The 25736-nt window shown below is 46.7% G+C and overlaps 3 protein-coding genes across 7 annotated transcripts in view; 1 reads left to right on the forward strand and 2 right to left on the reverse strand.

The window, feature by feature from the left end:
* Positions 1-7714, reverse strand: part of SETD1A (SET domain containing 1A, histone lysine methyltransferase) — a 38851-nt gene extending 31137 nt beyond the window's left edge. Inside the window, exons 1-8 of the mRNA XM_085859631.1 lie at positions 7495-7714; positions 7133-7361; positions 6763-6861; positions 6352-6622; positions 6129-6250; positions 3378-3608; positions 1487-2494; positions 821-1316 (exon numbers count right to left, since the gene is read on the reverse strand). Of these exons, the coding sequence (XP_085715757.1) occupies positions 821-1316; positions 1487-2494; positions 3378-3608; positions 6129-6250; positions 6352-6622; positions 6763-6861; positions 7133-7348 (2443 nt within the window). The 5' untranslated portion in view covers positions 7349-7361; positions 7495-7714. The remainder of the gene's footprint in view (positions 1-820; positions 1317-1486; positions 2495-3377; positions 3609-6128; positions 6251-6351; positions 6623-6762; positions 6862-7132; positions 7362-7494) is intronic.
* Positions 7715-9007: 1293 nt separating this feature from the next.
* ACADS (acyl-CoA dehydrogenase short chain) overlaps positions 9008-25736 on the forward strand; it is a 79630-nt gene continuing 62901 nt past the window's right edge. Inside the window, exons 1-2 of one of the 4 annotated variants that reach the window (XM_085859309.1) lie at positions 9009-9137; positions 9906-10111. Coding sequence is in view for 2 of the 4 variants with exons in the window: in XM_085859310.1 (XP_085715436.1) it covers positions 9390-9477 (88 nt within the window). In the remaining 2 variants the exon portion in view is untranslated. Of the gene's footprint in view, positions 9138-9188; positions 9478-9905; positions 10112-25736 lie in introns of those variants that run through there. The other 3 variants (XM_085859308.1, XM_085859310.1, XM_085859307.1) reach the window with 3 other exon arrangements.
* On the reverse strand, positions 18359-24919 carry LOC147011236 (uncharacterized). 2 transcript variants are annotated; one of them, XR_015052319.1, is made up of 3 exons: positions 21625-24919; positions 19655-19994; positions 18359-18607 (listed from the first exon to the last, which is right to left on the reverse strand). XR_015052319.1 is itself a non-coding variant. In XM_085859311.1 (2 exons), the coding sequence occupies exons 1-2, from the start codon at positions 22495-22497 to the stop codon at positions 19974-19976; spliced, it is 894 nt and encodes a 297-aa protein (XP_085715437.1). In that variant the 5' UTR covers positions 22498-24919; the 3' UTR covers positions 18359-19973. The 2 variants fall into 2 exon arrangements, 1 of the variants encoding a protein (XP_085715437.1); XM_085859311.1 differs by having other exon boundaries at positions 18359-19994.

Genomic DNA, 25736 nt, shown 5'->3' on the forward strand with positions numbered 1-25736 from the left:
AAGCAGACGAACCGCGATTCCCCATTGTCTCGGATCACTCACCTGCATTTGATTTTTCATTTACGGATGCTTTCTGACGGTTCAGTGATTTTTCCTGGTTTGCCGGCTTTGATGTCCGTCGGCACACAAAATTACCGTGCTTCCCCATTGTCTCGGGTCGCTCAGTTGCATTTTTTTTTTCACCGATTTATATTTTTATTTATGGACGTTGTCCGACGGTTCTGCAATTTCTTTCCTCCTCCCCCCGCCACGGTGCACCGGCTTTGATGTCCATCGGCACGCAGAATTTCAGCTTTCTTCGTCACCTGGAAGGCACCGATCTTTAATATCAGTCATCGAGTCAGTGGTGAGAAAGAGCTTTATGTATTAGATATTGTTTGTTTGGTTCCGGGGCCACAAGATAAATTATACTCGATTTTTGCATCTATTGATAAAAGTAGAAGCATGTGTGTGTATGTGCGTGTGTCCGTGTACAAGATAACCACGGTTGCCGCTCGCCAATTGTATTAAGGCTAGCCCACATTCCTTTCAGTGGTTATGACACACTCCATTTCAGCAATTTAACATACTGGTGATGGAACGCAGAGTACATGGGTGGCAGATGGGACTTCATCCTGAGATTTAAGCATTTGTTTCAGATTCCTGTGCTAAAGGTTGAGAGTCAAACAAAATAATTGTTGGGTTGAAGGACTGGGGACCAACATTTGAATACATCATTGCACAACACACACTCGACACGCTCGCGAACACACAACAAACGCAAGTAAGTCAGTGAACAAACGAATCGGTCAAAACCCAAAACTAAAACTCGAGGGCATACCCGTGGAGTTGAGGGGAATGGCACCACTTAAGCTGATGCGTTGCTGCTGCGCAAACAGAATATCGCGCACCATCGTACCGACACGTCCCAACATCTCTGGAGAGGGAGCAAACGGTGAACTGGCGGCCTGCTCACGGGCCAGTCCGATCACACGGTTCAACAGCTGGCTTTGTAGCGGGAAAGGCAGCTGCCCGGCACCGGGCTGCCGTGCCGTTCTGTTCATGAGGTCAATGATCCCGTAACAATCGGGGGAAGGTAACTCTGCGGTCAGTAGAGGTAAAGGCAGAGGGAGGGGAAGTTGGAAGCCAGCCTGAGGGGCCTGCACGCCAAAGCCTGGAGGTGGTACGGCGAGGCTAGGAACAGGTGGAATGATGGGTGGTGGGGGCAGAGGTGGTGGAGGCAAAGGTACAGTGGAAGGTAGGCCTGTGCTGTGTTCTACAATTGGAGATGCCTCGCCATCCGAAATCTCCATGTCCTCTCCAGAGAGCTGTCCCATCTATAGGAAAATAAAATAAAACAATAATGATGACGGCAGGATTGAAATCAATAAAATATATTTATATATATATATATATATATATATATATATCCAAAAATGCTTCACTTCACAACAGGATGAAACTCCAAAGCACAATACAATCTCAATTTCATTTTTCACAAACTCACATCAGTATGGTTGCTCCTTGGGCTGGAGTCCATACCAAAACCATCTGCTTTGACCGTCTTGTCATCCGAGAGCCCTACATGCTCTGGCACTGCTCTGCTGTCTGTTACGATCGTCGTAGATGAGGGAACTTTTGCCAGAGAGGTTGAAGCAGCCGACCGCCCATCTGCCTCGCCATCAGACTCAGAGTCAGCTCCAACACGCAGGAAAGAGAATTTCCCTCCTTGTTCACGCAACAGCATGGCAATACGTGAATCCAAGCTGGAGTGTGAAGGCTCAGTTTCGGACTGAGCCAGAGAATCCTCAACAAGCTTTTCGGGGCCACCTTTCTCCCGAGCTCCCGGTGTCACAGAGCTAGACACAGGTAAGATATTAGGAGGCTCCATGCAGGCAGAGAAAGTAGGTGAGACGCAATGTTTGGCACCGACCTCACCATCAATAGATGGAGGTCGTACAGCATTTCCCGTGGCTGCAGTGTGGGAAGACTCAGGGGTGTAAAATTCATTACCATGGGCACCATCGAGCGATGAGCACGAGTAGTACTCACTACCAGCAGTCCGTGCAGTTGTGGTATTTGGAACGCCAATGCAATCACTACCACCTCCTCTACTATTGACAAAAGTCCGTCCTGATGGAAGTCCATCGGCAGCGGCACGAGGTTCCCCGTCCGTCGAACAGGTGGGGAAAGAGTGCAGCATTGGAGGCTTGTCTCGGCTCAGTCCTAAGAAGGATACCGGACGATGAATGTCAGAGAATGTCGATGACATCTGCCGAGGAAAAAGTTGCGTCGTCGCAGCAAAGTCGGAGGCCTGAATGTTCGTCACATCCGAAGAGTAGGATTTTGCAAAAGCGCTCGAGGGAGGGAATGACAGTGAAGAGGCTATTGGGAAAACCAAGTCTTGCCTGCCGAGTGAGTACGAGTCAACAAAAGTGCTATCATTTCGCCGTGACGAGTTGAAACCCGGCGATTCCAACGGAGGCCGCTGAACGAACGGAAAAGCTGGAGTACCCTGTGCAAAAAAGGGAGAGGGGGGGGGGAGAGAGACGTATTCTTATCTTGTATGGACTCTACGCCAACACTTTATTCACAAACATTCTGCTTGTGCCATCATCGAGGATTTCAAACGGTTTACTTGATAAACAGCCTGAAGTCTCTCGAGTTTACAGTACGAACAATGCGTTCTCAGAATCAAGGAGTCACCGACCAGCTATAACAATGCTCTTCCGGGTCGGGTTGCAACTGAAGCAAAGTTCGAACAAGTTTGGTCAAAACCCCATCACTGGTTCACAAGTGAGTTCACAACAGAATTTTAACCCAACGGGAACTCTGACCTTTGACCTTATTGACCCCACAATCTAATCAGTTTATCTTTACATCATGATGCATATTTGTACCGAGTTTAACTTTGATCCTTTCAGCCGTTCTTACGTCATCGCAGGAATGAAAACCTATCACAGATGCATGGACAGACGGACTGACAACGCGAAAACATAATGTCTCCGGCGACTTCGTCGGCGGAGGCATCAATAATGCATTGATCTTTCAGTATGTCTTCAATTATAAACCACAGAAAGGAGCATTTGAAATTAGCAAATCTAATCATTACTTTTTCTACATTTCCCCCCCCTCCACCCCTCCCGCTCAAACCTCCCACCTCCCCCAGTGAAACATACACTACGAGCAGAGCCTACGCGTTTGCTGATGAACCAATTAGTCGTCGTATTTGCCAAAACGTTTGGGTGAGAAGGAGAAGGAAAGGAAGACAAACTTACCCGTGCATCGAGTGCTTTAACCCCTCCCCCTCCCCAGTGACACATACACTTCCTCGATACAACATATCAAACTCTTTATCCTGAACCAACTCCCTGCCAAAAGAGAAGCCATTCATGTACCGGGTGGCTGCTGAAGGCAGAATCCTGAGAATACGGTGTTCCCTGTCGAGGTGTGCCCGGCGTGCCCTGTGCAGAAAGTGGCGTGAAGTGCCCGTAGGATCCGGATCCCGTGCTGGAACCAGAAAAAACGGTCTCTTGGGAGTATGGCGTACCACAGCGGCCTGTAGGAGAGGGACCCAGGTTGGGCAAGGACGTAAGGGACTCACCTCTACGGATCCTGGGATCATTCGCCTAGGGATAAAAAAGGAGACAGACAAAGAAAGAAAAAAACAAAAACAAAACATTCAATCATGAACAGTTTGAAACTGTAGAAATCAGAAAGAGCGACAAGAGGAAACAGATTGGTCGGATGGACCACAAAATGACAGTTCTCTTTCCCTTGCAGGTTGTTAAAAATGGCATTGTGGGGGGTGGTAGTGGGGGGAGGGGGGTTGCATTTTTGGACAAGCTAACTAAAGGTCATCAGGCAACAGAACATGAAGGGAAGGACGGTGTTCTTACGTGCGCTTTGTACGAGAGTTAAACACAGAGCCAGGTGGTGCTGTTGTCCGACTCGCTACATTTATCGAATCAGCAGACACGTGTGATGTGCCAGGAACACAAAGGCACCTGACGCCCATGGAGGTGGGAGGTCCAAGTTTTTAAACGACAGACAATTCCAACGATTGGGTTGAACAAGGATAAATTTAAATCACATATTTTGTATTTGTTTGTAAATAAAATACATAAAAACATTGACCAACTTCACAGTTCATCAAATTATTTTGCCAAACAAAAGGTAAAGGGTTTTAGTTTTCGCTCAGAAAACAACAACAACAACAACAACAACAACAACAACAACAGCACAACCAACACACGCAAGTCAACAGCTTCTATGGAGAACCGTGGATTTCTAGAGGACCATCTGGAGCGGTTTCAAACACAGCGATCATCAGGAGCATGGTTTGGAATGATCAATTTACCTGGGATAGAGCTCATCACCTACGACGAGGCATCACGGTGTCCGAATGAGCCATTTCCAACATCCAGGGCGTTTCCAAAGTCCGGAATCAGAGGAATCAGAGGAATCAGTTTATTTATTTTTAGATCCTCGTGGAGGATCTCTCAGTCTTACTCACGTTGTTGTTCTTGTGGACTTTTTTTTTTGTTTCACAGCCTACAGTTTTCATCGAAACTTCCTGAAACTTGGGATATATATGTAAAAATGCCCCGCGCAGACAGTAACCGTCTCCGATTTAGAAAATTCCTCCGAGAGAAAAAAAAAGTTATGACGTCAAAATATCTCCGCAAATGGAAATCGCCTAAAAAAATTATCTCCCAAACTCGGCAAGCCTTTTGAATTCTGTTTGCGGGAATCGAACGGGGCATTAGCAGAGATGAATTACCACACATATGATACATCACTATGACGTCATATCTATTTTTATGACGTCATTCTTTTTTTTGACATTTTTTTTGTTTCACAACCCAGAGTTTTCATTGGATATTCGTGAAACTTGCCATGTATATGCAGAAAGCCCACGCGCAGGCAGTAACCACCTCCGATTTTGGAAATTCTTCCGAGAAAAAAAGTTGACGTCATAATATCGCCGCTAATGGAAATCGCCGACACCATTATCTCCGAAACAAGGCAAGCTGTTTGAATTTTGTTTGCGGAAATCAAGCCGGGCATTAGCACAGATAATTTATCGCAAACCTGATGCATCACAATGACGTCATATTCGTTTTTATGACGCCATCATTAAGAGGACGAGGATCTGAGCTCATTGGAGCTTGTTGTTAAGATGATGCCTTTGATGAGGTGGATACGACGTCGAACATCGACAGAATGGCCATCACGTAGTACAATTGTTTCGTCCTTGTCACACACCCGACCTCTCCAACAAATTTTGTCCGAATGAGTCCACAACTTTTTGAGATATCCTGTTCACAGAGACAGACAGACAGACAGACAGACAGACAGACAGACGGACGTGAAAACATAACCGCTGTCCACCTTTGGTGGAGGAGGCAAGGACAAAATGAGAAACTAAAATGATAAAATTGATTTGAGTCAATGTTAACAAGCGTTCAAAGAAACTTCCATCCAAGAATCGATGCGCGTGTCCATGTCAGTATGGCCGACACGATGGCCGAGATGTACGCACACTCGCCTCTTAGCTGTCTAGCCTGGGTTCAAATCCCGAACCAGCTATCAACTGTCAGTCCGGTGCTTCAAAGGCTTCACAGGCTTCACAGGCTTCACAGGCAGGGCGATTCATCAATGTGCGTGCCGTCCCTCAGGTGGACGTCAAACCGGGTGTCCCGTTTGCCGGCATTAGTCGGTTGATGTTAAAAGATTCCACGGCGTTCTTCATGAAGAGCGGGCGAGCTATCGCCGGCACCCTGAACAAGATACAAAGTCCTGCGCCGACTACTACCGGGAAGGCAATGGCAAACCACCCTTACTCAAGAAACTGCTTCGGCAGCACCGACGCTCTGTAAAGAGTATGGTACATCAGGATCAGTCTGCACGTCAGTGGTTCGCAATTTGAGCAATTATTAGAATAAGATTAGAAAATAAATATTCCTTTAATTATCGACTTTTGAAACACAACTTATTTAGTACATCAGACACTTTTTCAAAACTTGTTCCATTCAATGACAATCAGTCTACACGTCTCAACATCTGTTTTCGTTTGTTCAAGCTCCTCGGAAGTTTCCTGAAAACATTATTTTACGACGGTGAAGCTCGTTCAGTGGAATTCTCACCAGTGCAGGATCTGGAAGCGGGGGTGGAAAGGTCTCCAGCCGTGGTCTGCTGCCTGCGGGCACCGTCTGTGGTGTGAACTTCCCACTCACAATCAGGTTGAAGTACTTCTTCCTTTGCTCACCTGCCAAACATCAAGGTAAGGAAGCAATCGGACAAGGCAACTTGCAGAAGTACCGAGTGAGGACCCCTTCAATGGAGGCCACGTTCCCTCCGACCTCTTACCTTTAATATCCAACTGGGCATGGATTATGCTCCCCATGACCGACGTGTTGTGGAGGTTCTTGACGGCCTCTTTGGCTCCACGGACCGTGGTGAACACGACCTTGGCAAGGCCGAGATGTTTCCGATTTTTGGGGTTGTAAACGATTTCCACCTCCTCGAGCTCACCGAAGCGTTTACACATTTCAGCCAAGAAGCTTTCCTTGACGTTGTCGTTGAGTTTTACGAAAGTCACCTCCTTGGGAGGTATCTGACCCACGTAGAACTCATCGATCTGTGGGAAGAGCGGCGCAACGTCGAGCCAACATGCGGCCCGTGCACACACGTCGAGCCAACATCGGGGACAAATCCCACTCGGGTGATTAAATCAGAGCTTTTTGAAGCATCGTCCGCACGAGGCAAAGGAAGACCAACCTTGAACTTCGGCACAGGAAGATCGACGTCACGGCTCCGGGACCACACGCGGCGATGTCGAGGGTCTCGAACCACGTCCACCGCTGGGAACCCAGCATTCTGTAGGACAAGCACCCCCGTGGTGAGCAACAGGGACACTTTTGGCAACTGGTCATCAAGTACACCCTTAAAAACACTGCATCGCTCCGATCGATGACAGTGGTTCATCACACTCACACACACACACACACACACACACACACACACACACACACACACACACACACACACACACACTCACACACACACTAGTTGTCGGATACATCATGACAATGTCATTGCAGCCATCTCACAAGGTGACATAAACAAGGCGTGAAGTCTCGTGTCGTACAGGTAAGTTGAAGGCGATTCCATCGTAGCGATAGACCTTCTGGTGACCCTTCTTTAACGCGGGGTCCACCAACAACTTGTAGCTCTTCCAGGACTGTTGTTGCTGCTGGTTGTGGTGGTGATGGTGAGTGTGATGTTGCTGCTGGTGGTGGTGGTGGTGGTGGTGGTGGTGGTGTTGGTGAGAACTCCTCTCGCCGCTCAAGGAGCTGTGCTCCATCGCGCAGCGTCACCTACACCCGGACAACGGCAGGACAGACGAGTGTGTTGTGACGGCGGTCGAACCTGCGCTTCTCATTGTACCATAGCGAAGGCCTCTCGCCGAGGCGCGCTGTCCTGCCGTTAAACGCTCCTTTAGGGCCTTACCTGTCGTCACGGCGGCGCCATGATGTCGATATTTCCTCAGTGCCCGCTTCCCCGGCGATCCCGCCTGCCGGAGAGAAGCCAGGAGCCAGCAGGCTGCAAGTCCACAGTCAGGCTCAACAGGCCGCTATTTTCCCACAAACCTTTGCGCGCTACGGTGGCTGAAAAGTTTTTCGCGATTGCTTCAACTGGGGTGGGAAAAGGCTGGTCGTCCTCCTCCTCCTCCTATTCGGCTTCTTCTTCTTCTTCATCTTCTTCTTCTTCTTCTTCTTCTTCTTCTTCTTCTTCTTCTTCACTGGCATGATCATAGCCGCGAGGCTCTATAAACGCCACGCTCCCAAACCCATCGGCTGCAGCGAAATCCCCCCAAAAAATAATTAATAAAAAATTTCAGGGACTTTACACTGTTTGCCCCGTTTCCTTCATTAATTTTAAGACCGATTTGCAGAGTCGAGGGTACATCTGGCTCAGTCGGTCTTCTTCCTCTTCCTCCATTATTGCTCTTCTCATGTGACGTCACGACGCTTTGAGAGACTCTGCCTACACTCAGTCAGCACAACTTAACAATAATAATAACAATAATAACACTTATATCGCGCCATTTCGACGGCGGATACTTCTTTACTTCAGGAAATTGCTTTAAATTCTTCTGAGGCTCTTGGGCATTCCTTATAAAATATATTTATTTATCAGTTTATTTCACACATTTGACAGCCAATCACAGACAAATAGTCAATGTGGCCAATCAAGATTCGGTGACGTCATGGAGGACTCGGGTCAAACCACCAACCGGATCAGACCAAAGAGTTTAAAAACGTTACGTGCTGTCCCTCGTTTAACTCGAGTACGGATAAGTAACCATAGGTTGGTAACTGTTGCGTCGGCTCTGGTTGTTACACGGCTTCTGTTCGTATTAAGTACTAGTGCGTGGCCGTACGTGCAAAAAAAAAAAAAAAATAGTTGTGACGTCAATCGTGACGTCATAGCACCGTGTCCTGTCATTGGTTGGTAAATAAATGGCCATAACTTGGGAACCACTTGTCCGATTAATATCAAACCTTGAAAAGGCACATCCACAGGTCCCCAGCAATATACCTGGCAAGTTTCAATTAGATCGGACCAGTGGTTGTCGAGAAACAGCGGTCACAGACAGACAGACAGACAGATATTGCTGGAATTATAGATAGATAGATACCATACCCGGGGGGGGGGATCAAATGGTACTTCCAACAAGATGGATTAAACTTGAGGTGTTATATCAGATTTATTATGTGACAAAAATATATCATTTATCAGGAAAATGGAATATACTGTATTGGGGGAAAAATTTACACAACGATATGAGAAGAGAATACTTTGACATGATACACCAACGTTTCGACTTTATACACCATCCCTCCACCACCTGACAAACAAACAACAATTCTCGCCCATCCTCAGGCATGAAAGGAGGAGTTTCGAGGTGGACCAATCGGACTCGACGATGTAGGAGGAGGAGTTCAAAGATGGGCCAATCAGTAAGACGAAAGTAGGAGGAGTCAAAAGCTCAACCAATCAGGAAAATAAGACGTAAGAGGCGGTTTATTTGTGGACCAATCAGTGGACTCCTATTGGAGTAGGAGGAGTTTCATGGTCAGCAGACGGTGGTAAGTTTTCCTTTCCGTGATTCCTTACGGTCGGGGTTTTTATTTTTGTGTCGCATCATCATCATCATTATTATTATTAATACAATACAACTTTGTAAATTCGAAACGAGTTGTGCAATTTGGCTCGAAAGGGCGTCGTCCTCGTCACGTCACGTGACGCTGAAGGTTGAATTCGTCGAGTTTTGTTCTCGAGTCGACAGAACTTGATCCACGATGTTATTTTAATCGCACATCGGCGACGGACTGTATGTGATGACGAATCGAGACAAAAGCAAAAGCTCTTCGGCCCGACGGGTTGGCTCTGACCTCGACTTCAAGTACAAATGGCATCCTGACCTCGGTGCGTGTGTTCGCCTGTTCTTTTGAAGCGACTTCTGCACGTTGTTCGCTTCCCATTCTTCATTGTGGTTGTGAGCCGTGGGTGCAGCACGGGGTTGTGTCGTGAAATACTCCAACAATGGGGAATTCATTGTTCTCTGACGGTTTTGTTCAACCGAACATCGGACCGTACCGATCCGTTTCACCGCACACCTGCTGACCTCTCACCTGGACTCCTTGCCTCCTCCTCATCGCCCCCTCGAGCGTCCAATCTGTGCCCCCCCCCCTTTATTTGACCACATGTGCATGTACCACATCTCAGTGGACAACAATCGTATTAATTAACTCGCAGTTGAAATGTAGTAATTGCCGCAGTATGGATTAACCATAAAACAAGTCATTATAAACATGACAACCGTTTAAATTATCTTCCTTTTCTTATTCTCAAAGGACTTCACGTGACGTCATCACACAATCTTGAGTCCAGACTGGAGGGCTGCAAGTTGCGGCGTCCCGGCCGACCTGCACGTGTTCTGATGTGTTTTACACCGGTGGCGCGGTGATGTCAGGAAGGAGTGGGAGCTCGGCGTCATCTCTTGCATTCCCTCGACGGGCAGATCCCACATGAGACGCATCCCAGATCCGTCCGTTTGTTTGTAAGTTTGTAAGTTTGTAAGTGTCAGATCCTCTTTGCCCCATAACTTGGAGAGGGGCTGAAAATTTGGATTGTTCTTTTCGGAAGACGCCAGGTTTCCTCACTCGGACGAAGGAACCACATTCAAAGTTCACATCCTTTGCTCCACGGCGTTTGTCCTGTTTCTCTTGTACTCTGAGCGCCGCGTCTTTGTGTGACGGTGTGTTGGGCTTTGGCTTCTGCAAACCTGATGCATGTAGCTTGGTGTCTATTCCAATTTCCCTAGGTACTCACGCCGTCTAACTACCGGGGAAGCCACACCCTCGGCCGACTTTGTCCGACTCGGATCTGGCGGAACCGAGCTGAAGTTACCAAAGCCGCGCCAGACCAAATTAACAATTTACGGCACAAAGGGCTTCCCTAATTCTCAATAAGCACCGTGCTGGGCCAATGGAAGAAAGTGACAGACAACGAGCTGGAACATTTAACGAGGGTTTACTTTATAAGGGGGAGGGGGGGGACACAACAGAGTTAACCAAATAAAAGAAATGCAAGCGATGTACAATTAGCGAAAAGCACTTAACAGTTTCTACTTACAGGACGGCGCCACACACACACACACACACACACACACACACACACACACACACACACACACACACACACACACACACACACACACACACACACACACACACACACACACACACACACACACACACACACACACACACACACACACACACACACACACACACACACACACACACACACACACACATACACACATACATACACACATACACACACACATACACACACATACACACACACACACATACACACACATACACACACATACACACACATACACACACATACACACACATACACACATACACACATACACACATACACACATACACACATACACACATACACACATACACACATACACACGAACTGGACCCCGTTGGGTCTTTATTTCTGCCTTTCAGCTCGGAGGGAAGGTGAGCTGAGGGCAGGGACCTATTCACGTACCTCCCCGCCTCGTGCGGTTCCACCGGACCCGCACTTGTGGAGCTTGGAGTCCGTGACGGGAACGGGGATCCCAGATCGAGCGCTCCAACGCAAACCACCACGGTGGGACTCGAACCCACGACCCAGACCAAGCCGCACTCGCTACCAAGACCGCACACCGCAATCGCCACGATCCTGCCGAACGCACTCTTGTCTCTCCAACACTGCTCCAGACAACCACCCGACTCTTCTTGAGGTGGGAGGGTTTCTTCTTTTTGCCCTCACCTCCTGATTGGGCGGTCAGTTGTCAGGCGACTCGTGGCCCTTCATTGGTCGGGCCGAACACTCCATCTGGCTAAGGCGGAGCCAGCCCTGAGGTGACGAAACCTCCGCTCACGTCCGTGGTCGCGAACACGTGCGTAATGGCGACCGGGTCGAGTGAGGGTGGTGTCGTTGTTGTTGTTGATGAGGATGTAATAAACCTGACTATAAAATAACTCGGAGTGCACACATGGAATTCCCATTAGACAGAAGGAGGGATTCTAACTGTACACATACTTATCGAAATAACTGAGCTACGGGGACCGCTGTCTGTCTGTGTGCAATGGCTTCCAGATTCGTAACAATATATATATATATATATATATATATATATATATATATATATATATATATATATATATATATATATATATATATATATATATATATATATATATATATATATATATATATATATATATATATATATATATATATATAGTTATGGTTGTGGGGGAAGATAGAGGAATGTAAAACGAAAGTTAGGATTGAGTAGAGTTGTTTGGTCCGTGGATGTGTCGGAGACATCTCGATGTAATTAAATAGGGAAACTGAGCTTAAGTGTTACCTGTCACCACATGGGAGGGGGGGGGGGGGTTGGTGCTGTGTTAATTGGATAGGGATTAAGGATAGGTTTCCCCAGTATGTATTTGCCCCCTTTTGACTTTTCGCAATGTTTTTTGTATTGCATTTTTTATAACATGACTAAGTAGGCAAGCATTCCCACCGATAAGCGTGACAGCGAGCGAAGTCACACCCCCGAGGCTGATGATTGGTGGGCATGACGTTAGTGGCAGGAAGAAGAAGAGGGCATAGGAGGCAGGTGATCAGAGAGGATGGGAAGCAGCTCGTAGCAAGGAGGAGCGCATGAGTGCGGAGTGAAGGAAGCATGTGGTCGCCAGAGAACATAGCTTGGAGATGGCCTGTAAAAACAGGCTTTATGGCTGGCTTTCCTTCAACGCATGAAAAAGACGGCATGATTCTCGTACTCATGCTGAGGCTAATTGGTTCACTTGCTGAGCAAAACGTTGGCCACTGGCTCTTGGTTGGGTCGTGAGAGACGAACCCAGAGCCTCGTATATGTCAAACGGGGTGAGTGAGGACGATCGATGCATCAAGCAGCTGCCTGGGGTCTCTGAGCTTTAGTGTTGAATACCACTCACTAATTGCCTGACTCATGTTTTTCCCACTGTGAGAGAGCGGCTCAGCGCCACATTCTGCATACGTCTACACTTGCAGGATGAAACTCCTCGATTCCACGTTTCATAAAGACCATCTCTGGACAAGCTGAGTGCCGGAATAAAGGGAGGAATTGCTTTTCTTTTATTTCCACTTGTCTGTATTTAAGTCTCTGTGTCGAGGCATCTCGACTTTAGGATTAACTTACTTCATGTTATTATTATTTCATTCTGAATTATTGTCCCTTGTAAATATTTCTATTGTCGTTAAATTTCTGAGTTTATTTTAAGTTCATGTGTCCATGTATTTGTCGTGGGGTTCGAGTATAAACCCCGCTGTGCTGTGTATCTTTCTGTGCTACCATCGCTCCGCCATTGTGCCCCACCCCTCCCACTTGCGTGATAATCTCAGAGGATCAACGTGTCCGCCTCTGAAGAAGACCTGCTCAGCTATCCGGGCTGGCGATGATCACCGCCCATCACCACAATTTGCAATTTGGGTCAGGGGTTTAACGTTAACCGCCAGCACAGCGAATATATATATATATATATATACATATATATATATATATACAGTAATACCTTGACAAATGAGTTTAATTTGTTCTGTGACCGAGCTCGTAACTCGGTTTGCTCTTATATCAAAACAATTTTCCCAATTGAAATTAATTAAAATAGCATTAATCAGTTCCAGCCCCCCAAAAAACACCCTATTTTCTTTGTTACGTAGTTTTAAAAATGAGAAATGTATTTATAAATAATTAATACAAAACATAATACAACTAGAGGGGGAGCACTCGGTAGAGTGCAAAACCTCTGCCGCCAATACTGCTAGGTCACTCAAGTGAACCTGATATCCTATTAATTCAATTTGACGTCAACAGTGCTCACAGAGTTATAGTTTGCAACTTTCCCTTTTACTTTTAACTTTTACATACTCAATTCATTCGTCATAACTAGATTCCTTGAGACAGAAATTGATTTTACGTGGGTATATCAACCTGAAGTTCCAAAATCAGCCGCAATTATAATTTTGGCATGTTTTTTGTTGGAAATCACTTATAACATGTAGAAATGCAACAAAAAAAATTCGAAATTTTGTTGAAATAAAAGTTGCAAAATAATTTTTTCTTTGGGGGGGGGGGGGTTGGAAATCACTTATAACATGTAGAAATGCAACAAAAAAAATTCGAAATTTTGTTGAAATAAAAGTTGCAAAATAATTTTTTCTTTGGGGGGGGGGGTTGGAAATCACTTAAAACATGTAGAAATGCAAAAAAAAAAAAAAAATTCAAATTTTTTTTTTCATAGCAGCCATATTGGATTTTGGACCAAGTCCAAAATCTAATGGCATGATCCTTAGACCATACCTAATCCCCCTACCAAGTTCCATCGGAGTTTTTTCCGTAATACTGTTCACAAACAAACAAACAGAAAGGGGTGATAACGGTAACCTCCGATCTTCGATGGCAGAGGTTAAAGATAATAAAATGGAATATAAATAAATAAACTGGTTTTATAAAGTGTATTTACCTTGGAGATGAGACGACTTCGGCTTACTGAAGATTCTGGTGGAGGTGGTGGTGGAGGAGATAGGCAGAGGAGATTTGAAGGTCTCATCACACTTTATCGCTAAACTTAATTGCGACAATTTTTTTTTTACATTTTTTTTTTTTATTCCCTTTGCCGTTACACTTAATTGCTACAATTAAGTGTAACGACCCTTAATTGTAATTAATTGCTTAACGACCCTACTCAATGAGATAACCAAGATAACTGAACGAGTGAGAGGCGGGAGATGCGGGTGTTCGCTTGCTTGGCTGTGCGCATCTCAAAGCTCGCTCCACTCGTAACTCGGATCTAGACTCGCAACACAAAGCAAAAAATCGTCCGAGCAACGGCTCGTAACACGGAATACTCGTAAGTTAGTGCATTTGTATGTCAAGGTATGTGTGTGTGTGTGTGTGTGTGTGTGTGTGTGTGTGTGTGTGTGTGTGTGTGTGTGTGTGTGTGTGTGTGTGTGTGTGTGTGTGTGTGTGTGTGTGTGTGTAGTGTTAAGGATTCAGCGACTGAGGGATTCTCAACCCACTCCGGCCGTCTCAGGAATCTATAACGCCGGCCGGCCTAGCACAGGCCTCGGGTCGCGTGCCTTCAATCGCGATACCAACGTAATCCTTGTACCTTGCCAGTTGGGGAAATAGAACCCCGAGTTCGACTGGTTTTGTCAGATGCCGAGCGTTTTCTGCCAGTCTGTAACCATTTTTGGTTTTATATGCCAATCGAACGGATCGTTATTCAACGCGACACTATTTAATCCATAGCGTCAACTTCATACGAGTCAACCAGATTTATCGGGGATCAGAACACAAGCAAAATTCATGACAATGGTTTTATTAACAATGCTCAACCCGTTCTTAACTAGAGAACCACGGACTACAGGTTTCGAGGGGGTCACTACCGAAATATGCCTTAAACCAGTCGCCGACTGGGAATCCTCCGTCGTGCTGAGTCCTTCCTCGGCCCTCTTGAGCTCCTGACCACTCACAAAGCTTTTGTCCGTAGCCTGATGGAGTACTGCTCTCCCCTCTGGGCTGGTGCTCCTGCCTCCCACCTTTCTCGGCTTAACGCTGTCGAAACCAGGGCATTTAAGATCATCGGCATCTCCCGCAATGAAGCTGAGTCTTTGGGCCTCTCACTCAATCACCGCAGGTTGGTCGGTGGTCTTTCTGTCTTCTACCGACTCCTCTCCAGCCTTGCCCCCCCTGCTCTCTCTGCGATTTGTCCCCACCACATTTCCACAGGGCGCTCAAGGTCCGCCAACAACCCCCTTCTGGTAAAACTACCAAAATCACGAATCACTGCTCATCTTCACTTTCATTCCTCTTTTTTCCCGCCTTTGGAATAAACTTCCTCACTCTATTCTTTCCCATTCTTCCCTCCAGGCTTTCAAAACAGCTGTTCACCACCACCTCTTATCTTCCCCCATCCAAATCCTCGATCTTTTCTACCCCCGATAATCCACCCAAGCCCACTTCCTTCATTTCTCCTGCTTTCCTTCCTGAAAGTCCCTGAAATGTCCATCTTCTCTTCGCCATGTTCCCCGTCCCATCCCCATCCCTCTTCCTTCCACAGTTCACTTAATGTGTCTGTTCCCCACTGTTTTGTCCCTTCCACTCCCGCCCCTCTTGTCTCATGCCTCCTTGCTGTGAGTTGTGTGTTTGCTCTCATACGAGCCTCGACCAAGGTATACAAAAAAAAAAAAAACAACGTGCAGCCAAGGACAGATAGATAGACAGACAGCATGCATGCAAGACAAGACAGAGTACTTGGTGATGTCTCATGGACGAGAGGACAGTGTCAAAAGCACGAATGTCGCTCGCAACAGACGGATGTCCAGGGATTCGAGCTCCAGCTCGAATGCGCCGCGTGGCGAAATGGAGCTCGTCCTCCTTTTGCCCCCTTCGCACCGCATGCGGTCTCCGCGTGCTCTGACCCCGCGTAAGGTCGACGATGGGCCTCAGCTGATCTCTCTCACGGTCCAGCATACAAATCCAGGCCTGGCCCATTCATCAGACAAGGCCAAAATTGAGGTGCCGGCCTCCGGCAAGCGGATCGGCAAACGTGTCGAGCCGTTGATGTGAGCCGGGACCGTCAGAGGCTCCGGCGTCTCCTCTCCTGCCTTCCCACCTCGAAGCCCGACTTCCCAACTGCGTCCTCTCAGTTTCTCCGTGCAGGCCGCCTCTCCCACTGCCCCAAAAAGGCCGACTCTGTGCAGGCAGCCACTCTTACGTTCACTCGCTTCGAAACACGAGCACCCTCTCAACCGACTGCAGTTTTCCAAACTGCCAAACTGAAGTTGTTCACGAGGTCTTCGCTTGCTCTCTCGTTCCACGAGCACACCTCTCAACCCACTGGGCGGGGCCTCGTCCGGTATGGGGAAGAAGGAGAGGGAGTTCTCATTCCACCACCACCGCACAACAATAATACAGCCTCTTCACCTCCCGACACATATAACGTCCATTTACCAAACAACCTAATTATACATGCATTTAATGGGGGATCTGAGCTAATCCTATATTTATTAGTCCAATTAGGGCCATTTCCGTAACACTACCCCCACCTTTCTCCCGAGGCTCTCCGAGCCTCCATCTGGGGCAGCCCACGGCAATGGCCCTGTCTAACGTACAGCACAGATCTCCCATTTATTCCAACCCACAACATGGGAAGCACTTAACTCCAAAAACCAGTGTCACAGTAAGATTGGCATGTCCTTATCCTAGTGTGTCGGGTCACCAATCTAACAACAAATTCACACTCTATGCACACTACTTAACATTCTAACTATGGATGTGAACGGGAGTGCATTCAATTTTACTTTTAACACCAATATTGGCATAGGAGCAGGACATTCAAAGTTCTTTCACGTGTTCGCTCCTTCATGCCCCATCCCGTCAGTATCGTCCATTCACCCCTGAGGGTTTCCCCACTTCGTGGCCTTATTGGCCCCTCACCAGGTGAGTTCAGTCGGCCCAGTGGCCGAATCTCACAAAGAGTTCTTCGGCCCACTGAGCCCACAAAATGGCATGAATCTTCGGCCGCAACGGCCCACAAAAGCACTTTGGCTTCAATGGCCCACAAGAATGCTTCGGCCCATATGGCCTACTCACAAGCAGCAGCAGGCAACAAGGCCTGCGTTGGACAGCAGGTGACACAGCAATGGTGGCACGGTGATATCGATGGTAAGCAAATGCAGTTTGGAGGTGTTCTTGAGGACGCAAATGGGTGTGATGACCTCAGACCAGGTGAGGTGGAGTGTACCCTTAACCTTCCTTGCCTGACTTGTTTTGGTTAAGTTCTCTTTTTTTTTCTGCCTTTCTCTCTTTTTTTTTTTTAACAGTCAGGATTGTGTGTTTCTTACTCAACTGTTATCTTTGTGGATGCGTGCTCATGACATACTGGTGGCCTCTCTGGCACTTGGAGAGGGTGACCGAGCCTGGCCCTTGCGAATAAATTTTCCCATCAACACTACTCGTACCAGGTGTCATGCATGAATGGTGCGGAGGAGAGTCCATCGAACCTAACCATTCACTTTTAGCTCCAGACAATGCAACAAACCCTGCTATGGCTAGAATGATCCTAATGACCAATTTTTTTCCCGACCTGGCACACTGTTCCATTCTATTAAACCTGGGCAAGGCCCTTATTTGTCTTTTTCCATTTGGTGGTGCCAGGCATAACTTGCTGGCTGGGGAGTGTGACTACTACTAAGCCTCTTTGCCTGCTTCCAATCAGGGGTGGAGGACACCCAGCGACCTCGGGGTTCACCTGAGCGTGCTTCTGGTGCTCCTAACTAAGGGGTGGCTCTCTCTAGCCCCCATACTGTGCTCTCATAGCACCTACACTGTGCTCTCATAGCACCTACACTGTGCTCTCATAGCACCCATACTGTGCTCTCATAGCACCCATACTGTGCTCTCATAGCACCTACACTGTGCTCTCCTGGCACTGAACCCTACCCGTGCTCTCCTGGCACTGAACCTACCGTGCTCTCCTGGCACTGAACCCTATGGTGCTCTCCTGGCACCTCTGACAGCCTTCACCTGCCAGGAACCCCCAAAGCCCTGCTGCCCTATTTCCCGACTCACCAACTTCGCATACCATGTCACACTACCAACCAGTATCCCCATACCTTGGCGTGCACCTACCCCTCGCAGTTAAATAGGAACTACTCCATTTTATGACATCCCTTTATTGGATTACAAATGATGAAGCTGCATCTTCAAATACACAAGAATATAACTGTTATTACCTTTACCAATGTTCGTGTTCATACATTGCTCTCTATCTCCCTCCAAGTCATTGTGATGGACAAGGAATAAACCAATGTCACCCGCAGGGTGACCCGTATCTTGCCAAAAGGTGACCACGTGTGACTTCTTTGAGGTCACACTGAGGTGAACAGAGCTGCTATCCACTGGGAGCGACTCCTTGAGGAATATCTGCCGACGAGAGATTCCGATGAGAATCGTTCTACAGAGTAACCATGAAAAATATGTGTTTGCCTCATAACGTCACCAAATGACGTCATAATGTCTCAAGCTTGACATATCTAGAAAGCACTCATCGAGGTGTTCAATTTGAGGTACTACACGATATGGTTCCTAAAACTTGAAAATTTGACCTTGGGGTCAAATATGTTTGACCTCAGGCGCTAACCATGAAGGTCAAGGCCAATCGCCACCAAAAACTAATCAGCTGAGCGCCAGACCATGAACTATATTCCCATAAAGTTTGGAGACGATTAGATTAAAATTACTCAAATTAAGGGTTTCGTCGACTCCCCTGATTTGCGACAAAGTGACCTTGACCTTTGACCTTGACCTTCAAAATTTTATGTGCTGAAAGGGACCTCTATAGGCCTCTGAAATGCGAAGTTACAAAAATTTCCAATGATAACTGTGCTCTGCAGAGTGATTTCTACGTGATTACAGACAAACAAAAATAAAAACATATGAAGGTCAAGGCCAATCGCCACCAAAAATTAATCAACTGAGCGCCAGACCATGAACTATATTCCCATGAAGTTTGAAGACTATCCGATCAAAATTACTCAAAAAATAAGGGTTTCGTCGACTCCCCTGATTTGCGACAAAGTGACCTTGACCTTGACCTTGACCTTCAAAATTTTATGCGCTGAAAGGGACCTCTATAGGCCTCTGATATGCGAAGTTATAAAAATTTCCGATGATAACTGTGCTCTGCAGAATTTTTTATATGTGATTACAGACAAACAAACAACAACAAAAAAAACACAAGCTGACGAACATATCTTGCAAAAACTTTGTTTTGGCAAGATAACAAGGACTGATATCTTGTGCACATTTGTACCTGATGTGTAATTGTAACTGAACGAAATGAGTTTATATGGATATGTAACAAGAAAATAAATAAACCGTGCGATCATGTGGGGTGGGCTACCCATCACGCAAGACATGGACCGGGGGATTATTCTGCCCCAAACACAACGCTCGTCATGTCGTAGTCACCCGATGTTTGCCATGCAGGTGGACGTCGAGTATGCGAGCTTCTCGCACCAGTGACTGGAGTGGCAGGTGTTTTGACCTGTGAGGCAGGTGCTCGTAAATGCAAGGTGTTGAGTGGCGTCCTATAGTCCAAAGGCATCGAGTCGTGATGAGCGCCGCAGCCAGGACTCCTTCAACATCGGGGGTGGATTAATTACTCGCAGTCAGTGATAGGACAGTTGATGGTGGGTATCCTGCGGGTTGGTTGCCTCAGCGGTGATGTTCATTGCTCAGCTTCATCATAAATAGGAACTACTCCATTTTGTGACATCCGTTTATTAGATTACAAATGATGAAGCTGCATCTGCAAATACACAAGAATATAACTGTTATTACCTTTACCAATGTTCGTGTTCATACATTACTCTCTCGCAGTCTGCCTGCACAATGGAACAGCAGCCAGAATCCATGGCAAATTCGCTAAGTCCCCCTAACCTTCACCAACCTGGTTAGGAGACTCCTACCGACAAGCTACGTTGTTCGCACTTACTCTCCTCATTTGCACAATCACGCCATTCACCCAAACACTTTAGTCATTCTTTCCACAGTGCCGCACACCCAGCCCACAACACCATCCAACACCTTTCATGTTTATGTGAAAACGAAAACACACCAATCCCTCGGATCCCACTTAGTCATCAAATTTAACCAGTACACTTTTTCATCCAGCCCAAATTAATTTGTCACTACGTCCGTCATCCGCTGGCCTCCTCCATACTGCCCCAACCGTTTATTTCCAACAATTTAAACGAAACATCAAAATCTCTTCACCAGCCTCATGAACCTCTGCATGGTTCTAACCAGGCATTTCAATCCTTCCTCAAACAAGCCACTCTTTGTCATCCACTTGTTTCAGGTGTGTCGAATGCTCTGCCTGTAATGTCTCCACCGCTTTTTTTTTTCTTCAATAATCTCCCAAATCTACCGTGCCATTCTTATGCCTTCTCTCCTCTCTCAATTTGCAATCGCTTTCGGTACAATTTCCAATCAAAATTTTCACATTCCCATATGGCCTGCTTCTTTGGCTCATTGGAAGGGGAGTGAGGGAACGAATCCCTCATTTCCCATTACATACATAACCCCGCCACCTTTCCGCCATGGCTCAAAGGGGTCACGCCTCAATGGGGGCTGTGATCTACCCCCTCCTTTTCTCCAGGGTTCCCGGAAGTCAGGTAAACCCCAATCGGTGGAATGGCCTCCCCCTCTTCTCCAGGGTTCACGGAAATCAGGTAAACCCCAATCAGGGAGGTGGCCTACCCCTCTTCTCCATAACGCTCTGAAGACAGATAAACCCTACTCAGCGAACCAAACCACTCGTGTGCTCAGAAAGGTCTGAAGACCAAGTGACACACGCCAGTGCCGCCTGCCACTCATCTGCACTCCACTCCAAAGTTCCTGTGAGGCTGAAAGAGAAATTAAAATTGGATTTCTAAAATCCAATCTAAAACTGCTCCTGGATGCAGCACCTCCAACTCTGTAAGAACCCATGCGGAGCTGTCCATTATGGTTTCCGTCCCCTGGATCAAGTTCTGTCCTGGTGGCATTTCTATTTCCCCTTGCACCTCAAACCTATTTCCTATGTCACCACTCATTCCACGCTCAGGACTCCCACACACAGCAGGCTGCACACATTCCAAGGTTAGGTGTTCACATTCCACACCTTCAACCTTGCCTGTGCACTGACCGACTGCCTCGCACTCCAGGGTTACATTCCTGAACGCCACGTGAGTACCCACACACGTTTCGGCCTCGGCAGCACATACCGGTGCTGTAGTCTGGACTGTGGGCTCACAGCATTCGTTCACAAGCACTCCACACACACATCCAGGGGTCACGCATACGTGCACCCCATCGGACAGAGTCTCTTCTTAATGTATAATTCAATTTCTACCTTAAGCTCCTCGTCCGCACCATGTATGCATGTACCCACATACCTGCTTCGTTTCCGTCATCTCAGTCCGGTCGCTTCTCTCCAGCAGGTTGCTCATCATCGGTTCCCCACACTCCTCTGGGGCTCTCAGCTCCACACGCTGGACCTGCTCAAAATGTATTTCATTCGTCAACAACCCCGTATGCTCCCTCAATGTCTCCTTCACCACGGTTTGCTCGAATTGTGGTGTCATCCGACGAGTGATGTCAATCGAGTCCCGCACCACTAACATTACTCCCTGTGGTGATGCCACACATCCCATATTATTGTGCTGTTCTACTTCCTGGCTCCGTTTTCTTTTCCATTTGAGTCGTTCTTCCTCTCCGAGCCTTTTTAGTTGTTCGTTATCTTTCCGGAGTTTTTCCATCTCCGTGGACTCCAACTTTGCTCTCTCCTTGAGTTGGTCAGTTTCAAATTCGTTTTCCTTTTGTTTTCTATCCCACCGTCTCTCATGTTTTTCATTCTCCAATCTCATCGTTTCCTTCATTTTGTTGATTTCCTTTTCCTGTTTCTTATCCCACTGTCTCTCTTGTTCCTCATTCTCCAATCTCGTCGCATCCTTCAATTGGCTGATTTCCCTTTCCTGTTTCGTTTGTTGTTCTTTCACTATCTCCTCGTACTCCAACCTTGCTTTTTCCTTTAGTTGTTCAATTTCAAATCCATGTTCTTTTTCTTTTCTATCCCACTGTCTCTCTTGTTCTTCCTTCTCCAATCTCGTCGCTTCCTTCCCTCGGTTGATTTCCTTTTCCTGTCTCATTCGTTGTTCCTTCACTATCTCCGCGTACTCCAACCTTGCTTTGGCTTCTAACTGTTTGATCTGCACAGTGTGGTTCCTTAACGTTTCATTCTCCGTTCTCTTTCTTTCGTCTCTTATCATAATCAGCTCGTTTTGTAATCCAGTCTCTTTGTTTTGGTGTTTCCGTAACTCAGAAGCTGTTTTTTTTCCGGAATTCCTCTCTCGCCTCCTCACCTCTTTTGCATGCTTCCTCCCTCATTTCATCCATTCTCTTGCTCATCTACGCACCTCTTTCGCATGCTTCCTCCCTCAATTCGTCCTTTTTTTACCGTATTCCTTTAGGTGTTCCTGATATTCCTTTTATTTTTTTATCTTCCGTTCTAGGCTTTCTCTTTCCTGATCATCTGATCTTACCTCTTCCTCCAGTTGTCTCCATTCCAAATCGTGTTTCCGTTTTTCCTTTTCCAGCTTTGTTTTCCATTCTTCTTCCAAGTTCTCTCTCTCCTGGGAATTACTAATTTGCTCTTCCTCTATTCTTTCGTTCAGGTTGCTCTTCTCTCATTCCAACTCATAGGTACTGCACTCTACTTTCCTCATTTCTCCCTGTAGTTCTTTGAACTGTCTTGACTTTTCCAACAATTCTTCCTTCCTTTGCTCCAGAGATTTCTCTCCTCTTTTTATCTTCTGTTCTAGGCTTTCTCTTACCTGATTGCCTGATCGTACCTCTTCCTTCAGTTGTTTCAGTTCCAAATTGTGTTCACGTTTTTCCTTTTCTAGCTTTTTTTTCCGTTCTTCCTATCCTGGGAGATACCAATCTGCTCTTCCTCTATTCTTTTGTTCAGTTTGCTCTTCTCATATTCCAAATTACGGGTATTGAACACTACTAAAGTCTTTTTTCCACATTGTTTGTCGACTCTGTTGGCTACGTCGTCTTTCAGCCACCGAATTCGTTCCCGTATGTCGGCCACTTGTTGTGACCCAACGTACACATCCTTTTTCTGAATCTAGTCTGCGTGCCGTTGTGCCTCGTCCATTTCAATTTGCACCTCCTTTACATAATCTTCATAACTCCTCACGTCTTCCAAGGCATCCCCCAATTGTGTCTGCAGCTTCCAATGTTCATGCAGTCGTCCTGCCACGCCTGCCATGACGCATGCCGTGACCACGTGGTCTGAACAGGTGGCTGGGAGCCTCTCCTGCCTTCCCGCCTCGCAGCCTGACTTCCCAACTCCATCCTCTGTTTCTCCGTGCAGGCTGACTCGACGTACAGGCAGCCTCTCTTACGTTCGCTCGCTTCGAAACACGAGCACCCTCTCAACCGACTGCAGTTTTCCAAACTGCCTAACTGAAGTTGTTCACGTGGTCTTCGCTTGCTCTCTCGTTCCACGAGCACACCTCTCAACCAACTGGGCGGGGCCTCGTCCGGTATGGGGAAGAAAAAGAGGGAGTTCTCGTTCCACCACCACCGCACAACAATAATACAGCCTCTTACACCTCCCGACACACATATAACGTCCATTTTACCAAACAACCTAACTATACATGCATTTAATGGGGGATCTGAGCTAATCCTATATTTAGTCGTTCAATAAGGGCCATTTCCATAACTATATATATATATATATATATATATACAGATGTTTGGAACTACAGAACTTTCATATGGATACAAACAAACACGACATAATAGTGACCGAAGCTTTTCTTGCTGCACTCTTCAGGTTAAAAATCGCAGCAAGTGAAGGAGGAAGTGAAGGTGCATGCTTTTCTGCAGGTCTCAATAAGGTAGACGCTGATTGGTTCAACTGTAATGATGTCATGTTTAATCCGAACGCCCATTGGTCGGCTCATCATCTTCACCTAAGGCTCCCATTGGCTGGAGCAGAGTTCCTCAATGATTGACGTTTGCAACCGCATCCTGGAGAGCGGGTGGAGGGGTTTCCCCTAAGGTCCATTCACCATTTGTTAACGTACTTCCCTTGATCTTTCCATGCTGAAAGAGACACAGAGATCGTACAAATTCCTTTTGACGACATAGTATTGGATCTGTGGTCATGATGAAGGTTGCTTCCAACATACGTAAATGAAACGAGCTTCGACCTCGGCTCAATATCCTGAACATCTCTGCATTGTACTGGTCTGCACAGATAGGGTTGACAACCAGGTCCTGTGGATTGGCAGATGAAGCAGGTACATTGGCCGGTGGTTGCTCAATATTTCTACATGCTCACACTGGTTGTGTTCTAACCCTCACAATCTTTCTTCGAATCGCCAAGGGGATGTGTTGTTTGATCCGATCAGCCAATCTCAGTGTTGTGCGGCCCACGTACCGAGCTTCACATCGGCACTTAAACTCATAAATAACATTGCTGGTTTGTGAGGTGGGGAGCACATCCTTGTTGACTGACGTCAGCAAACTGTGAGAGGTAAAGATTACTTGGGGTTGCACAGCCAGAAACGTGTTGGACACTATGTTTGATTTGTACTTCAAACATTCATGATGATTGCCCTTTCCAGGGCATCCTGATATAGATATACATTTTCCGGTATATATATACATATATTCCGGGGTGTGTATGTGTATATGTATATGTATATGTATATATATATATATATATATATATATATATATATATATATATATATATATATATATATATATATATATATATATATATGTATGTTAGATATTGTTGCGGTTCTGCAAAACCGCATGCCGAGAAGGCAATAGCACCCCTCATGCAGTTATTTCATTAGTCTTCGTGCAGTTAGTCCTCACCTCATGTCTCGTGGGTTCACAGGATGAAGTGCGTTGCATGGGTGTCGTAGTTTGGTCTAATAAATGCCTCTGATTTATATTCTGATTCCTACCCTAACCCTGTCCTTTTAGCCAGAGTACATAACAAGCATGCAAGCACACACGCCATTCAATAGGCAATTGATAATAAGCACACCACAATGCCTCCCATAGCTCAGATCCACCACATCTCCGCTGCACACTACACAACCCATGCACGGGAATCGCACGCCATTATTTCGTTCAAATCTGCGCACCAATTCCCAACCGGCACCGCACGTTACTTCGCACTTCGGTCACCAAATCTCAGCACTTTGACCACAAACGCCTCCCGCACAAAAATATTCCCGCACTCCCTCCTACCTCTGCATTGCTCCAATTTGCCACTCTATTTTGAGGAGCACCGCATGACGTCGGATTGTCCTCGGCACTCCTGTGATGCACGACCGCGCAACAGACGTGAATAGCTCAACCGCATTTCACCAGGGAAGTCCCGGGTGAGCATCCGGAATTGATACAGCCCTCATCCAGTCGTTAGACCACGGCAAGGCCGGGAGCAATGAGGAGGGGTCGCGAGACGGCG

Source organism: Eptatretus burgeri, chromosome 16 (assembly GCF_056783735.1).
Source record: "Eptatretus burgeri isolate ZD-2024b chromosome 16, Ebu_testis_v1, whole genome shotgun sequence".
Lineage (NCBI taxonomy): Eukaryota > Metazoa > Chordata > Myxini > Myxiniformes > Myxinidae > Eptatretus > Eptatretus burgeri.

Bases quoted from the DNA above. Each gene is read 5' to 3' on its own strand.
- LOC147011236 (XM_085859311.1), bottom strand. From the start codon at position 22,497: ATGATAAGAGACGAAAGAAAGAGAACGGAGAATGAAACGTTAAGGAAC. The intron at 19,995-21,624 runs GTATGTGGGTAC...GTGTATTTGCAG, and splicing joins AGATGACGGAAACGAAGCAG to ATGCAGCTTCATCATTTGTA.